Source organism: Cynoglossus semilaevis, chromosome 15 (genome assembly GCF_000523025.1).
Source record: "Cynoglossus semilaevis isolate Cse_v1.0 chromosome 15, Cse_v1.0, whole genome shotgun sequence".
NCBI lineage: Eukaryota > Metazoa > Chordata > Actinopteri > Pleuronectiformes > Cynoglossidae > Cynoglossus > Cynoglossus semilaevis.
Window position 1 is genome coordinate 1,939,841 of NC_024321.1, and position 15,879 is coordinate 1,955,719.

The window sequence follows — 15,879 nt, forward strand, 5'->3', positions numbered from 1 at the left end:
ATATATATAAACCTACAGTTTACTCACCTCACATATATCTATTGTTTGCAGAATTTTTTTTTATACCATTCTCTAAAAAGACATGACTCACACTATAGTTTCTAAATTGTAGCAGTCTATTATGCCCCTCCTCTTTTCCTGATGGTAAGACTTGTTTTACTTAAAAAAAAGGCTTTAATTTTTTTAAAACAAAAAGTCTTTAATTTTTTTTTAATTTTAATTAATTTTTAATTAATTAAAATTTAAAAAGTCTTGCTTGCTTCTGGTGATATATTGTGTCAGATGTTTTTTGCAGTTTTTAGCACAAATTATTCATTTGGCAGCATGATTTAAGGCATAAACATGCATTCTGAAGCATCTCTGGGACTGTTTTTTAATAGCTTTTTTCACAATAGTAAGACTATAGTCTTGCTTGTATTAGGTGATATTTATTCACTTAGCAGCATGTTTTGGGGCACAAACTTGCATTTTGACTTATTTCTGGGACTTTAATGTTTTAGCATGTTTTCATTATAGTAAGATTGGCTTTTTTGGTGATATTTTGTATGTCAAAGTTTTTAGCATTTTTTCTGCCAATTGGCAAATATTTTTATTATCATTTAAACAAAGATGAACTTTGAGAAATTCATGATCAGTGTAATAAAGGACAGCTACAGACTCGACTCAGGTCATTTTAATTACCCACATTTATTGAAAAAAGTGACAACTTCATCCAGGAGGCTGGTGAACAGTTTAGAACTGGATGACTTGGCCCTGGAAGAGAAAAAAGAAAAATTAGTAAAAATCATAACTTTCTAAAGTGTCACTAAAGTGCTTGGTTTGCATGGGGAATAATAGGGTTTTCTGAATCTGAATACATGCATTTACACTTGTATCACCTTTATCACAAAATGAGCTAAATATACATTATCGAACATAAAACTTTCCACTTCCAAACTAAAGGATCTCATGTTCATAATGACATAATTCATAATTATAAAAATAGTTGAATCTTTACTTAGAAAAAAAAAATACTATGAGGACGGACGTCTCAAGTTCTAGGTTTCATTAGGAAAAAACCCTTGTAGAAAGCATTGTTGTCTTTAATTTCTACAAATAAACAAAAATAGTACCTTTCTCTTCTTGTCACCACCCAACTCAAAGTGCTTGCATCTCTTGATGGCGAGCATTCTCTTGGATCGGCAGTTGGGCTCCACACACTCCAGCCTCAACACAATTTTCTTTGTAGTCTTTGCCTGTGGTGAAGATGTATTAAAGAAAATCATCTTCTGTGTCATAGGGTTGTGTGGTCAGTAGAAAGGAAAGACTTACCTTTTTGCGGAAAATAGGCTTTGTCTGACCACCATAGCCACTCTGTTTCCTGTCGTATCTCCTCTTACCTGGAATCAATTACAGTTTAAACATTAATAAAACAGTCATTTTCTACACTAATAAATCAGTGACAAAGATAGATTGTCTTACCCTGTGCGTAAAGGGAATCCTTTCCCTTCTTGTACTGGGTAACTTTGTGGGGCTGGTGCTTCTTGCACTTCTTGCAGTAGGTCCTGCGTGTTTTCGGGACGTTGACCTGAAGAACAGAACACACAAGAATCTGTTAAAACCACCATCCCAAAAAGAGGTTTTTAGGCAACACAGTGACCTTAGTTTATAGCATTACAAGCAGTTACTACTACCACTATAGCTAATGCTAGGTTCATGCTAATTTTTTTTGAAGCTCAAGGGAAAAAAAGCAAAATGGGCAACTATTGTTGATGAAAGTTTAATTCCTCAATTGTTCTTAATGCATACTGCAAAGAAAGTCTTACATTTATATGCTAACAGACTATACCCATTCCAGAACACAAACTATGTGTATTTGTTCAGATGGGAATAGTTTTAAGGGAAGACAAACTGGTGACATGTTGTACAACTCAGATACACCGTGCTTTTGTACACAAGTAAACATTTTCCTACTGCAAGTACCAATTTCATATCTTTAATAGCATAAAAAAATCTTCTTGTATTTAGATTTTGCACTATGATCTAATGAATAAAGATGACCGTTTGTTAATAAATAACTAACTGGATAAAATTTAATATTTTCGTATTTAATGCTGAATGAAAATTGTTCTCTGGCGAATGGATTGGAATTTAATTGATAGGAACTTGGACAAAATCACATTGGTCAGGTTAACTAACAACTATTCAATAGCTCAAAGCTAAATACTGTAACAATAACTTGTAGATAAGAAAAAGTATACAGACACTCAGACTATTACAGAGTTGTTTTAAGGACAAAACTACTTCGGGACAATAAATAAACGCGTGTGCATTTAAACGTATTGCTTCGCTGTTAGCAGATGTTAGCATAGGGCTAATAGAACCAGTGTACACGCACCTCACTCGATTGTCAGTGGGCTTTTTTTTTTTATAAACTACATCTACAATTTTTCAGTGACTGCCACAATGTCGGTTTTGTTATTTACAAAAAGGCCGGTTCCCGAAAAGACGACGTGAACACGGACGTTACCATGCTAACGCAGCAGTGGCTGATTAAGTACAAAAACTAGGTAAAATAAACACCAGGCGGTAAATATCTACATCTATGCGTTTGCAGAATTGTTGTGGATATTTCTCTGTTAACTATATAAACATAGAGCATTTCATATGTAAAGATTGGGTTAGATAGAGGTAAATGTACTTGTGTTAAAATCTCATACCATGGCTGCGGCCCCGATGCAGAAGAAAAGAGGAAGAACGAGACCGGAAGAAGTTGTTGATGTAGCGTCACGATGAGCAAAGAAGGGGCTGGAGTTCTTTACTCTGACCTCTAGCGGTACGGGATGAACCGCTATGTATATTGTAAAATTATACACCTACAGTATTATTGCTATTACTATTCAAAAACTTGAGTAAATTATTCGTAAAACACAACCATAAAGAAAGATGGACTTTGGTTAAATTAAGCCAAGAAGATATAGGAAAATGTGTAAAAAGTTGGAAGAGATGTGAGAGAGTTATACAAATTACACACGTAACCCAAGTCTCGTAAATGTCATATCGACTTACGAGGCACTGTACCGAGGGCGACCGCTTCATCATATGACGTAATTTCCCAGGAAGCAACTGGTCGGACGCTAACACATGCTGGAAATGTCAGTCAAAACTCCAAAGAAAACGGTTCAAAAGTTCAACAGCTACAGAACACAGCTCCATAAAAGCGTCTAGAAAAGGTTAATTCTACTCATGACACGAAGAGATTGGTTGTGTTTCTATTGCGATGATAAAATAAAGTCTGTGTTAAGTGAGAATAATTAAATAATCTTTTATTTTCATTAATGTTGATATTTAACAAAAATAATTATGAATGGAGTTTGAAAATTATATCTAGACAAATAGCTGCCTAAAATATTTGGTTAAAAAATGTAAAGTGTACCAATGTATAAAATGTAATTAGTAAAACATTTAAATAATTAAAAAAAAAAGTAATATACAAACTTTAAAATGTTAATTTCTGGTATGGTTTTTAACTGAATGAAAGAAGACAATGAATAAATAAATCAATAAAAACTCAGCATTTCTTCTACAACAGTGTATTCGTCACTATATAAATCACCAATAATAAAATTGTATGATCAGAAAATCTATTTAAAAAAAACATTGAATCACAATGGGTTGTCCTGGGTAGTTTGAAACACACATGTTTACTATATATAGTCCTTCCTGTGTTAAGAAAAAGGTTGAACTCTCCTCTGCTCATCTGCACAGCTATCCACAGGGCTGATATGAAAATGAGCAGGAAGAAAAGGGGGAAGTTTGCAGAGTTTGATTCCTCTCTGTGGTGACTGTCAGCCTGTTTCATCACACACAGACACATTCAATAGAAGACCAGCGACTGACGTGAAGTGAAGATTCCTGTCCTCTTATTAACAAGATCCACGCATCTACAACTGCAGCTACTTTTCTTTTTAAAGTGTCGGGTGAGTCACACAGTTCTCCTGCTGTACTGGCTTTATTTCATTCGGAGGAAATTAAGGTTTATATTTAAGCAGCTACTGGGAGGGACATAAAGAAAGAAATACAATTGTATTCAAGTGAAACTCTGACTTATCTGCAAATATCTAGTTACATTTTGATGGAAAGTATAGTGTGTTTTTCTAGTAGTTTCTGTTATTGTCCCTAACTAAAATAGTAGTTTCTGTTATTGTCCCTAACTAACATAGACAAGCACACACTCTCTCTCTCTCCCTGTCTCAAGGGTATCTTGCTTATCTGTTAAAAAACACCAGGAAACAAGTTCCTGTTAGACTGTCATGATATTCTTGTGTTTCATGCTAAAAGTTAGCGTGACGATAGCTCAAGGTTAGCCAGAACGAAGCTAAATGTTTGCCAAGAAATGTGTGAAAGTTCACCAAACTGTAACAGCTGAAAGTGAATTATTTGTCATTGCTCAGAGCACCTCAGTGGCAACTTGGCAGCTGGTGGACTCGAGCCTGAAACCCTCCGGACCCAAGTCCGCTTCCTAAGCCACCACTGCCCCGTAGTGCTACACATTTGCCAAGATTGACATAAATGTTTTTGAAGTGATGTACCTCTTTCAATGTGCTTTTAAACAAAGTAAGTATATTTGTACAGCTCCTGTGAACACAGCTAAAATGCAAACTAATCATATAGTAAGGAAATATCATTACATCCTCCAGAAAAACAGTTTCTATTAGCCAAAGACCAGCTAACAGTATAAACATAGTTATGTTAGCTTGGCCACAAAAAAACTTTGATAAATAAAAAAAACAAAAAAAAAAATTGAAAAAATTTGACACCATAGGAGCTCAAGAAATAAATTAACCAGAACAATCTTAATGTTAGCCAAAATTGACAAAGTATTTATCAAAAAATAAAAAGTCTAGGAATAATTGTTAGCCAACGGACAGCTGTTGACCTTTGAACATCTTATTTAAAAAAAAAAAAGATGGCAGATCTGGAAGGCGTATTTAATTAATTCAAAACCTTGGACCAGCCCTGGTGTGTGATTTCCATTGTGTTTAACTTGTGATTTTTATCGCTGAAGCTCTGCAGTTGCTGATAGATAAGCGTCACAATGCTCCTCTGTCGGATCAGATTCTGCAGTATATTTGTTGTTTCTTCTTGAAGAGGGTTGTCGCACGCTTCAGAAAGTCGATGATGAACGTTGGAGCGACGACAAAATTTGAAACATGACAATAAGCCGATAAGCAGCAAATGTTGGCCCTGTTACTTCTTCACCTCCCCCTCTTCACACTACGATGAAACCCTGATGCAACTTCCCCATCAGTTTGCCCTCGTCAGTCACCAGGATAAAATACTTAAGAACAATTTCTTCTTCAGAATAGCACGCACAGAAGCAGTTTGAATTTCTAGGTACTTTTTTTTTTTTACACACAAAGTTAGTGTGAGTGCACATTGACGTATTGTATGTTGATCGTTTTTGAATGACCCGGTGAAGGCACGCGTATACATCAGATCTCAAAAAAAAAAAACCCCACATAAACACACATGTAGTTTGTAGTCAAGGAATGGAGACGTGTGCAGTGGAATGGAGACGTGTGCAGTTTTCAGTGCGTGACAGAGGCTTTTCTTTGGTGGGTTGAACACTTCATGTGGTAGAAGGAAGTTACTCAGGAGCTGAAAATAGTTTGAGCTAAAGTGCAAATACAGCTCACTCTTACACACACAAACGAACAGACCTTCAGCTGTGTGAGATAAGGGTGAGTTTCAGCATCTGATTTTTGACTCTTTCCTTTTGCTGCACCATGAGCTTTTGTTCTCTTTCGCAGCTGCTACAGAAGCTCAAAACTAATTTGTTTATTAGATTTATCAATATTATATTTTTTGGGTAAACATGGAGCTCAGTTTTACCTCTGAACTGATCTTCTAGTATGCCCTGATCATCTGCCTTAACGCAGACACACCCTTTGAAGGTATCCATTTTAAATTGAACCCTTTTGTGTCTCGCAAACACAGTTTTACGTCATCCACAGTAAGAATTGAGCTAGCTAGCTATACGCTAGCTGGAGGAGCTGAACAACTTGATAACAGATGCAAAAAAAAAAAAAAAAAAAACGCCAGGTCTACACAGATTGTGACATGTCATGCCAAAGTTGCGAAAAAGGTGCGTTCAGCTACCATCGGAAACTACATACCACTCTAGGGTCTCCTGGCCCCCACTTTGGAAACCACCGGGATTGAATGAACCATGGTAGGGTTCATAGGAACCAACCTCAGGAAGAAACCTTCCACCAGAGATGGTTGCAATTGGAGAATCTGCGTAGATGTGATAAAAATGTAGCTTTACCACCAAGGTATTACTGTATATTGTACTTCCACCAGAGATGGTTGCAATTGGAGGATCTGTGTAGATGTGAAAATATAGCTGTACCACCAAGGTATTACTGTATATTGTGGGGCTCATATATCACAGAAGAACTTACTGTTGTTTTTTTTTCTGTTTCCGATGTAGATCATTTCTGACTGAATGATGTCAGACATCATTCTGGAAGAGAGCTTTATAAAACGATCCCAGCAGAAGAAGAAGACGTCGCCGCTGAACTACAAGGAGAGATGGTTTGTCTTGACCTCTGAGAAAATCTCCTACTACGACTTTGATCCAGACAAAGGGGTTCGTACACAGAGTCTTCGATCGTGGTAACAGCAGACCTTGTCCTGACCTCCTCTCTGTCTCTTCTGCGAAGCAGAAACGAAAAGGATTGAGAGGCTTTGTTGACCTGGAGAAGATTCGGTGTGTGGAGACGGTTCAGCCGGAGCCCAACTCACCATCTGAACGCAACTACGCCTTTCAGGTACGTTAGTTTAAAAAAGCCCCGTTGTGAAGTCGTGAAGAATCGAACAACTCTAGCAGCATTTTTACATATCGCATATTTGTCAAATTATCTCAGTCAACCTGCTGTTTACTGATTCTTTTGAACATTTCTATAATCTGTAAACTTTCTTGTGGCTTGTTTTGATCTAGCTTTTTGTTATCCTTCTGTCATCAGCCTGACCTATTTAACTTTTAACCTTTTTTCTTTTTTTAAAAAACTGGCCAGCTTATCACTCAAGCTTATTTCCTTTACCTTTTTTGGGTAATTTTAGTTGTCGTTTGGCCAACTTTTGTTTCCTCTTTCAACACTTTAAGCTTCTTGGCTAACATTAAAAATATGTCTGTTCTAAAACATTTTCGTACGTATTTCTGATGAAGTCTTCGCTTTATTCTCCCTCACCTTTTGATTTTTATGTTAACCACAGATCATTTATGATGAAGGGCCGTTGTATGTCTTTGCCAAAAATGAAGATGTTCGAGATCAATGGATAAAGAAGCTTAAAGACAGTATGAACATCTAGTTTTTTTTTTACAGAATTAAGATCATAATTTGATTCTAAAGCCTGTTGGTTAAAAATTATAATTTATGACATCACCTCCTTTATCCGCCTTGTCTCTGTGTTTGTTTAGTGGTGCGCTTTAATAAGGATCTACTGCACAAGTTCCACCCTTGTTTCTGGGTCGACGGCGTGTGGCTGTGCTGTCAACAGGAAGTGAAACAGGCCATGGGCTGCAAAGTGCTGGACAGAAGAAACGGTCAGAAGTCATAATAACACTATTAAGACTAAATCTGATCTTCTTAACCATTTATGCATGAGCCTACAATAACTGACTTGAACTAAATGTAGCTCTTAGCTATCCCAAGAAGAAGCTACTTTATTTGTCATTGTAAATAAACACACACAGACACAGCTTTCGGCTGCGCTTTTTTGCACCTGGAGAGCAGAGACATTATAGTGCTTGCTCCAGAACACCACTGGGGAAGGGAATCAAACTGGCAGTCCTCTGATAACATGCACAATCCTTTAACTGCTGAAATTATTTTGTTTATTTTTAACATGCACAATCCTTTAACTGCTGAAAATATTTTGTTTATTTTATTTTTATTTTTTTCCAAATTGAATAATTATAATTATTTGTAAATTATAATTATCTATATATATTATTGATATTTAATTCATTTGCATAGATTTTTTGAATATTTTTGTGTTTGTTTGTTTGTTTTTTTTACTCACGTTACTAATGGTGACCAGGTTCCAGTTAATAAAAGGATAAAAAAAAAATCAGGACAATGTTGTACAACATTGTCATCACTGGTTATTTAGACTAAGAATACTAAGGATTGCATGTTGTAGCTTTGTTATTACTGATAACTTTTTCTTCATTTCTAATGAAATTCATGATTATCTGTGACTATCATCTAAGCTTTACATCATACCTGCTTGCTCAATTCTAAATTGACCAAACAAAGGTTTAAGAATAAGTAGGAACAGTTCTTCTTTAGACGTGGCTCTGCGTAGACCGGCCGACAGTTCCGACTGCTCAGTAGAACAAACAAATGTATCCAATGCAGGAAAGAAGTGAGATATATATGAATACAATGTTTATACTCTACAGTCACACACACACTGGAACACCAGGTCACCCCTGACTTAATTCTGTTAAATTACACAATGTAAATCCACAGGTTTCCCATCTAAACAATCCCGACACAGAGTATCCAGGAAGCCTCTTCCTCCGACCCCCGCAGAGGTACAGACCCAGTGCTCCGCTCTCATATTCACTGACCTCCTGTGTGTCTGACGCGTGAACCCACTGCTGTGGTTACAGGAGAAGTCCGTTCGGCCGCGGCCTGCCCAGCCTCAAGAGCCTGCAGCCACACCCGCGGAAGTGACGGTCATCGCTCTGTATGACTTCAATCCCAGTAAAGAGGTGGACATGGAGCTGAGGAAGGATGAAGAGTACACCATCCTGGAGAAGTCAGACCTCAACTGGTGGAGAGCCAGAGACAAACATGGGTGAGATGTTTAAAACAAAAACAAAAAAAACAGGTTTGGGTGTTAATGTCTCTATAAGAACACCATAAAAATAATAAATACATTTGATATATTTTTTCAGAAAAGAAGGTTACATACCCAGTAATTATGTGGTCGAAGTTCAAAATGGCCTGGAAAGATTTAAGTGAGTATTGGTTTCAAATCGTTTTAAGGAAAGACGAACCACAGTAAAGCTTACAAAATGAAACTGAATTCTTGGAGCAAAGACAGACACAGAAGTTTAAAAAAAATGATCAAGTCATTTCCCAATTCTCTTTTACAGCTGGTATTGTAAGAATGTGAACCGCAGTCAGGCTGAGAAGCTGCTAAAGACTGAGGTAAATTCCCCCACACACACACGCACACACTCACAGTGAACACCATATATTATAACCCACGTGTGATGAATGACAGTTTTATGTGTTTGGTGAATGTATTCTTTGCTTTTGTTGTTATGGTTGTATTATGTGTTAAAAGATAGTCAATAGTAAAGATTAGACTAGAAGTTGTAGGGGTTTTTTTTGTTAATTTTTTTTGGCTATATTTGGTAATTTTGGTAAATTCTGACCTAGTCTGTGGTTTTCTTGAGATTTTCTAGTGATGGTTTAGTAGATACCCTTCATGGATCGAATGCTTTTTCTCACAATTATTATGTGTTTTCTGTTGTTTTTGTTTTTTTTTTTTAGAATAAAGATGGAGGCTTTTTGATACGAGACTGCAGCAAAGCTGGGAAATATGCAGTGTCTTTGTTCAGTAAAGGTGGAGGGTGAGTGAAAACTGTGGTGTGTGAAAAAGAAGAACTGTTTGCAGTGAAAGCAGAAATAGTCCACAGAAACTGAGACAGAGAGGAGAGATGTAAATTCTTATGCAAACTCTGGGCTCACATGCTTTTGTGAGCTCACTGAACAGTGAACTACAGTGTTTAAAATTTTCCTCAAGTGACAGACAGACATTTCACCTTAAAATATATATATTTCAGAACTGGCTAAAAGTTACCTGAAAGTAACCAAAAAGCTGTATTAAGAAATACTCTAACCATTTTAAAATGATCTATTTTTCTTTAAATAGCTAGTGATGAATTAATGGATGATAAAATTACTTTTTTTTCTGTGTTGCAGAGAAACAGGTGGGATTTGCAAGCATTACAACATTTGTACAACGTCACAGGGACAGTTCTATCTGGCAGAGAAACATCTGTTCAACACCATACCAGAGCTGATAAACTACCACCAACACAACTCTGCAGGTAAACATCGCAATCTACAGTGATGATGATGATAACTGCGCTGTCTGAAGAGGCCAAAAATCAAATCAGAAGACAATCCTTCTTTGACTTTGTAGTTTGATTTATATTGTGTGTGTGTGTGTTTTTTTATTACTATTATTCTTTTAAAGGTATGTTGAGCAGACTGAAACACATTGTCTCGAACAGAGCGTTGCCTCCATCTACGGCTGGACTTGAATATGGTGGGTTTAATGGAGATGAGGCTGGGTTTCCTGTAGGGCAGGGGTGTCAAACTCATTTTGGTTCATGGGCCACGTACAGCCTGATCAGATGCCAAGTGGGCCGGATCAGAACAATCATAACGTACTTAAAAGTCCATATTTTTCTCCTTTGTTTTCACACAAAAAAGTACAAATATATATTCGAAAATATTCATATTCAACTAACAAATATATTCGAAAATATTCATATTCAACGAACTATAATTTGACAGAACATCACAAACATGAAGTGTTTGTGCAGTTTTTAACACAAACATGAAGTGTTTGTGCACTTTTTAACTTTCAAAATTCATCCAGCGGGCTGGTTTTGGACCCCGGGCCATATGTTTGACAACACTGCCGTAGGGTGTTACCGTATATGAAACATGTTTACATTTTTCTCCTTTTCCTACATTATTTCGCTATTCTCTATTCATTTGTTTGCCCACATGTTTACATTTTTCTCCTTTTCCTACATATATACATATTTCGCTATTCTCTATGAATTTGCTTCTCCCTTTATCTGTAGTTGTTGACTTTTCTAATTGTTATGTTTTGTGATATTCAACCTCTTTAGTGTTTGTGTATTTTATTGCTTTTAATCAAGTGTTGGACAACTATATCAAGCTCGTTTATCTAAAAATGTTTATTTTTATTTATTTGACGTGACGTGTCAACAGTTTCAATTATATATGTGCTCTGACTGAAGCTAACATTGTGAAGCTAAAGCTGTTTCCACCATATTTACCTTTTCCACAGTGAACTTCTTTGATAACTCCCACATTTTAAAAAGAAATCTGATTCAGCTGATCCTCTATGTTGCAATGTGTGCTAAAGGTATTTGGGAGATCGACCCTCATAACCTGACCTTCATCAAAGAGCTCGGCGTGGGTCAGTTCGGAGTAGTGAAGTATGGCAAGTGGCAGGGTAAACACGACGTGGCCATCAAGATGATCAGAGAAGGATCCATGTCTGAAGATGACTTCATCGAGGAGGCAAAAACTATGATGTGAGCAGAAAAAAAAAAAATCATTAATCACTAATATGGAAGTGTTTTTTGCTGTGACACATTTTTAACATCAGAAACAAGTTCTGTACCTCTTCTGATGACGGCGGTTCAAGTCATTTGACTTTCTGCTCCTGTGGTTTCCATTAGGAAGCTCTGCCATAAGAACCTGGTCCAGCTGTACGGCGTCTGCACCAAACAGAGGCCCATTTACATCGTTACAGAGTATCTGTCCAACGGCTGCCTGCTGACGTACCTGAGAGAGGGCCTGAAGCAGCACCCGACGGCCGTGCAGCTCCTAGAGATGTGTAAAGACGTTTCGGAGGGAATGTCTTACCTAGAGTCCCAGCAGTACATCCACAGAGACCTGGTCAGAGAAACAGACAAACTGGACGCGCTGACTCCTTAACCCTGTCATTTTGACTGAATATTTACACAGGTTTCATCTGCATCCAGCTAGGAGCTTTAGGGCTGTTTTTAGCTACTAAAAGTTCTCCTTAACAATGGTTGTTTGCGTTTCTGCTACAGTAAAAATTACACAAATGATTACACAAATTAGTTCCCAACATGATCCCACCACAGCAGTACAAAGAACAAGGTTTTCATACTGCAGAAACTCGTGCAATAATTTAAGCGATAGCACTGGGAATGATGGGTATCCACAACTGGAACTTATACCAGGAATAATTAATGCAAATACACACTGTGGTTGGTACTTTCATTAGTTTTTGCAAATGAACCTATGTAGTTTTTACTACTACCCTAGCTCTGGGTTTCATTGTTTGTCAATAGTTACAATCTCTGGCAACAAGTTACATTTATAATTCAGCAGTTACTTTCTCTGGTAATAGGTTCAATCATAATATTACTTTCTTAGAACGTGTTACATTTATAATCCAATGGTTACTTTCTTTAGTGACAGTTTACCGTATATACTCGCATATAAGCCGAATTTAAAATACCATATAATATAATATATATGGCAGCATTTTGCATCGATCGCATCATCTCCAATAATAAACACCAAGTCGAACGTACGGTCAAAAAATATCATTACGCTTTTAAATACATTGATTCCCCACAATTTACAATGAAACACCAAGTCGAACGTACGGTCAAAAAATATCATTACGCTTTTAAATACATTGATTCCCCACAATTTACAATTAATATGTAATAATGATTTTAACTGTACCACTGATATACGGTAATACAAAAACAAATCACACATCTATTCTGAATTTTGCAACAAACACTGGCGAAATCATCGTAATTTTAACGTAGTGTTTACCAAGATAATTCTCGAATTCTTTGTTGACGCACACAGCAGTAGTAAGACATTTTACCACGGCAAAAAAAATGAAAACATTATGGTCGGCTTACATGTGAGTTTCTGTAAAAACAAATTCACCATTTTGGGTTCAATTTTCATGGGTCGGACGCGAATAGGCTAATACGCAAATCAGCTAATAGGCGAGTATATACGGTACATTTATAATACAATAGCTGTTTTTTCTGGTGACTAGTCATTTTCATATATTGTATTCTGTATATTTCGTATATGAGTGGGAACTTTAATGACGAGTCCACACGTTTAATTATGTCGCTCTTTTTCCTCTTCAGGCGGCAAGGAATTGTTTAGTGGATGAACAGGGCACCATCAAAGTGACCGACTTTGGACTGTCCAGGTAAAACTACTCCCAAAAAGATTTTAATTTTAAAATTATACACAGCTTAGACACAGTTTACCAACTAATGGGATGTTATCTTACTACGTGGACTTTACAAGTTAGCTTGACAACCTTGTTCTCAGGAGGTCAATGGCAAACGTTCGGTTCATAAATACGGACCTTTTTACTATCCAGTATAGGAAATGTGTATTTCCACTTTTAATGAGTAACTAATTGATAAAAAACCTACCTGTCCCTTTGCCGAAGGTACGTCTTAGACGACGAGTACATGAGCTCAGCAGGTTCCAAGTTCCCCGTCCGTTGGTCTCCTCCTGAGGTTCTGCTCTACTGCAAATTTAGCAGCAAGTCCGACGTCTGGGCCTATGGTGAGGAAAAAATGGGTTTAATTAGTTTCATCTGATATGCTCTGTGATTAATATTTACCTTTTATTTACCCAATGCACCATTTTATTTATTTTAACATCAATTTCTCTTTTGTTACTATATTGCAGGAGTTCTGATGTGGGAAATTTACACTCTGGGTAAACTGCCCTATGAGCGACTAAACAACACAGAAATCGTGGACCATGTCACCAGAGGTGTGCGCCTCTACCGGCCCCAACCGGCCAATGACAAGGTCTATGGCATAATGTCGAGCTGTTGGACTGACGTAAGTAAAGTAGTAAACCTTTCTGTTAGCAAGCTTTGGCTATTTTTGGTTAGTCCTTTAGTATTCAGTAGCTTAATTGTATGTATATATTTAACAGGGAATCTGTACAACATGGTGAAGTAATGTCAACAAATTGGTTAACATGGTGAAGTAATGTCAACAAATTGTTTTTGTTTTTTTTAGAAACCAGATGACAGACCCAACTTTCAGGAGCTGGTTACAACTGTTCAGGATTTGCTGTATGAGATGCAGTAGCTCCTCATATAAACCCAAATACAACTACTTCACTTGGGTTATATTATAATGTCAATTTGTAAAAGTTTTTTGAAGCTCTGGCACAGAGTCAAGTCCTGGCTGCGGGAACTATCTGTTACACCTGAAGAAAAGAATATACCCACAGCTTCACTGAGCTCTGCGTGATGTGAATATATACAGTATATACACTATAAATGTTTTTCTCACTAGTTTAAACGGACAGACACAGTCTTGTAGATCATCAATGCTTTTCCTTTTTTCCTTTTTATCTGTTTTTATTATGACGACGTGGAAAAATGAGATGTTTTGCACTAATGAAAGCCAAGTACAGTGAGCAATTAATAAAAACATAAAACAGAACGTTTGATTGAAATGCTTCCTTTCTTTCAGATTACCTTTGGTTCGTATTAACTCATAGTTTTAACGTACTTATCTAATAGAAGTTTCTAAATATATGTCAAGTACCCATGCAATATTAGCACAGCACGCTGGAAACAATCGCAAATAGTGGGAAGTACATGTGTAAGCTACAGAACCATGTTTTAAATGAATAATTATTTTTGGTAAATATTGAATATCAAATGTTAATAATCAAGTTTATAATTTCAGGTTTTAAAATTGTTTTTTAAAATAAGCTCATAACACTTTATTTATGGTTTTAAAATTGTTTTTTAAAATAAGCGCATAACACTTACACGTTATTATGTATTATTATATTTTAGAAAACAAACGTATTTGAATATTACCAAAAACGTTTTTAATACATGTTTTAATGAAATAATAATAGTGTACATAATTATTTACTAATTATAAAATTATAAATCTTAAACTATTTAACGAATTCGTAGATGGATTGTGCATACGAGTGACATCCAGAAAAGTATGATCGTGATTGGGTGAACTACTTCCGCTTCCTGTCGTCAGTTCATACACGTGAAGGTCAGGGTTCCTGTCTGGATTTGCTTACAGTCTGATTATTTTTGTTTAGTTTTGCTAGAAAGTCATGGACATGCAGGAAGCGGTTGCAGATCCTCAGCTACAACGGTTAATAGAAATCGAGACTCAGAAGCAGAGGTTTCAAATGGCTGTTCATCAGATGACCGAGGTTTGCTGGGTAAGAGCCGCCGGGAGCTAACGATGCTAAGAGATGTAATAGTGATAGCAGTGAGCCGATAGCGTAATTGCAGAGCTGAACGTAAACTGATGTTTATTTAGGAAGCTTACGTTACTTTAGCTCACAAATTATTTTGGAAAATACCAACAGATTTCTCCAGGTATACACTATACATTTCCAAGGCAGGGTAAGGTGAAGAGAGGTCTGACTTACTCTGACATAGTGGAAATGGTTCTCCCTCTGTTCCAATGTAAACTGTGGCTCGTTCTGGTCTTGAAGATGAAGAATACAACAGCATACACTGCTGTAGTTTTTTTGTTGTTGTTGTTGGTAAAACTCGTTCCTCTTCGTCGTTTCTTCCATCCTGGGGATCTGCAGTTTCAGATAAACACGTAATTACACTTGTGTACAACCTGTGTTACTGGGTCGACTGTTATTTGTTCTACTATCATCGTGGTTTAACATCTGCTTTTTTTAATTATTTAAATAATTATTGCAGTTTTGCTAGTCACCACTGCTACTTTGATACTTCACAACATTGAATCTTAATTTTATGATTTATATATGTACATATATATAAACTTTTCCTTATGAACAGCTTATTATTTGCAAAATTAAATGTAACAAATTCTCATGTTTACAAAGTTGTTTAAAGTTCAACCCAATGAGATAATTTTAAGAGAATTTTTCCCCCCAGACACATTGATGATAAAAACATTGAAACATCACCTGCTCATGTTGGCTTTTTAATTTCTGTCTCATCAGGAGACATGCATGGACAAACCAGGACCAAAGTTGGACTCCAGGA

General features: G+C 36.6%; 3 protein-coding genes and 1 long non-coding RNA gene across 6 annotated transcripts in view; 2 read left to right on the forward strand and 2 right to left on the reverse strand.

Moving 5' to 3' along the window:
* Positions 1-663: 663 nt before the first annotated feature.
* On the reverse strand, positions 664-2,848 carry rpl36a (ribosomal protein L36A). The gene is made up of 5 exons (XM_008326505.3): positions 2,700-2,848; positions 1,462-1,567; positions 1,312-1,379; positions 1,113-1,235; positions 664-753 (listed from the first exon to the last, which is right to left on the reverse strand). Exons 1-5 carry the CDS (start codon positions 2,700-2,702, stop codon positions 733-735), a joined length of 321 nt encoding a protein of 106 aa, XP_008324727.1. The 5' UTR covers positions 2,703-2,848; the 3' UTR covers positions 664-732.
* An 830-nt stretch (positions 2,849-3,678) lies between these two features.
* Positions 3,679-14,317, forward strand: btk (Bruton agammaglobulinemia tyrosine kinase). 3 transcript variants are annotated; one of them, XM_008326504.3, is made up of 19 exons: positions 3,679-3,959; positions 4,434-4,596; positions 6,476-6,634; positions 6,711-6,815; positions 7,261-7,342; positions 7,466-7,591; positions 8,523-8,587; positions 8,666-8,853; positions 8,954-9,016; positions 9,155-9,209; positions 9,558-9,637; positions 9,990-10,117; positions 10,267-10,338; positions 11,194-11,365; positions 11,513-11,732; positions 12,986-13,050; positions 13,300-13,418; positions 13,545-13,702; positions 13,886-14,317. In XM_008326504.3, exons 3-19 carry the CDS (start codon positions 6,491-6,493, stop codon positions 13,955-13,957), a joined length of 1,914 nt encoding a protein of 637 aa, XP_008324726.1. In that variant the 5' UTR covers positions 3,679-3,959; positions 4,434-4,596; positions 6,476-6,490; the 3' UTR covers positions 13,958-14,317. The 3 variants fall into 3 exon arrangements, with proteins under 3 accessions (XP_008324726.1, XP_008324724.1, XP_024919047.1); XM_008326502.3 differs by lacking the exon at positions 4,434-4,596; XM_025063279.1 differs by lacking the exons at positions 3,679-3,959; positions 4,434-4,596 and adding an exon at positions 4,653-5,723.
* LOC112488180 (uncharacterized) lies at positions 6,090-8,760 on the reverse strand. The gene is made up of 3 exons (XR_003052013.1): positions 8,624-8,760; positions 6,447-6,699; positions 6,090-6,279 (listed from the first exon to the last, which is right to left on the reverse strand). It is a non-coding gene; the product is annotated as an uncharacterized LOC112488180 (long non-coding RNA).
* Positions 14,318-14,840: 523 nt separating the features above from the next.
* timm8a (translocase of inner mitochondrial membrane 8 homolog A (yeast)) overlaps positions 14,841-15,879 on the forward strand; it is a 2,312-nt gene continuing 1,273 nt past the window's right edge. The window contains 2 exon segments of the mRNA XM_008326500.3: positions 14,841-15,071; positions 15,837-15,878. Coding sequence (XP_008324722.1) covers positions 14,961-15,071; positions 15,837-15,878 — 153 coding nt within the window. The 5' untranslated portion in view covers positions 14,841-14,960.

What these genes read in the sequence shown, in the direction of transcription:
- rpl36a (XM_008326505.3), bottom strand. An exon ending in AGCCTATTTTCCGCAAAAAG is followed by an intron (nt 1,236 to 1,311) that starts GTAAGTCTTTCC and finishes TCTTCACCACAG; the next exon opens with GCAAAGACTACAAAGAAAAT. An exon ending in GTGGTGACAAGAAGAGAAAG is followed by an intron (nt 754 to 1,112) that starts GTACTATTTTTG and finishes TTTCTCTTCCAG; the next exon opens with GGCCAAGTCATCCAGTTCTA.
- btk (XM_008326504.3), top strand. Translation starts at nt 6,491, where the DNA reads ATGATGTCAGACATCATTCTGGAAGAGAGCTTTATAAAACGATCCCAG. An exon ending in AGAAGCTGCTAAAGACTGAG is followed by an intron (nt 9,210 to 9,557) that starts GTAAATTCCCCC and finishes TTTTTTTTTTAG; the next exon opens with AATAAAGATGGAGGCTTTTT. An exon ending in AGTACATCCACAGAGACCTG is followed by an intron (nt 11,733 to 12,985) that starts GTCAGAGAAACA and finishes TTTCCTCTTCAG; the next exon opens with GCGGCAAGGAATTGTTTAGT.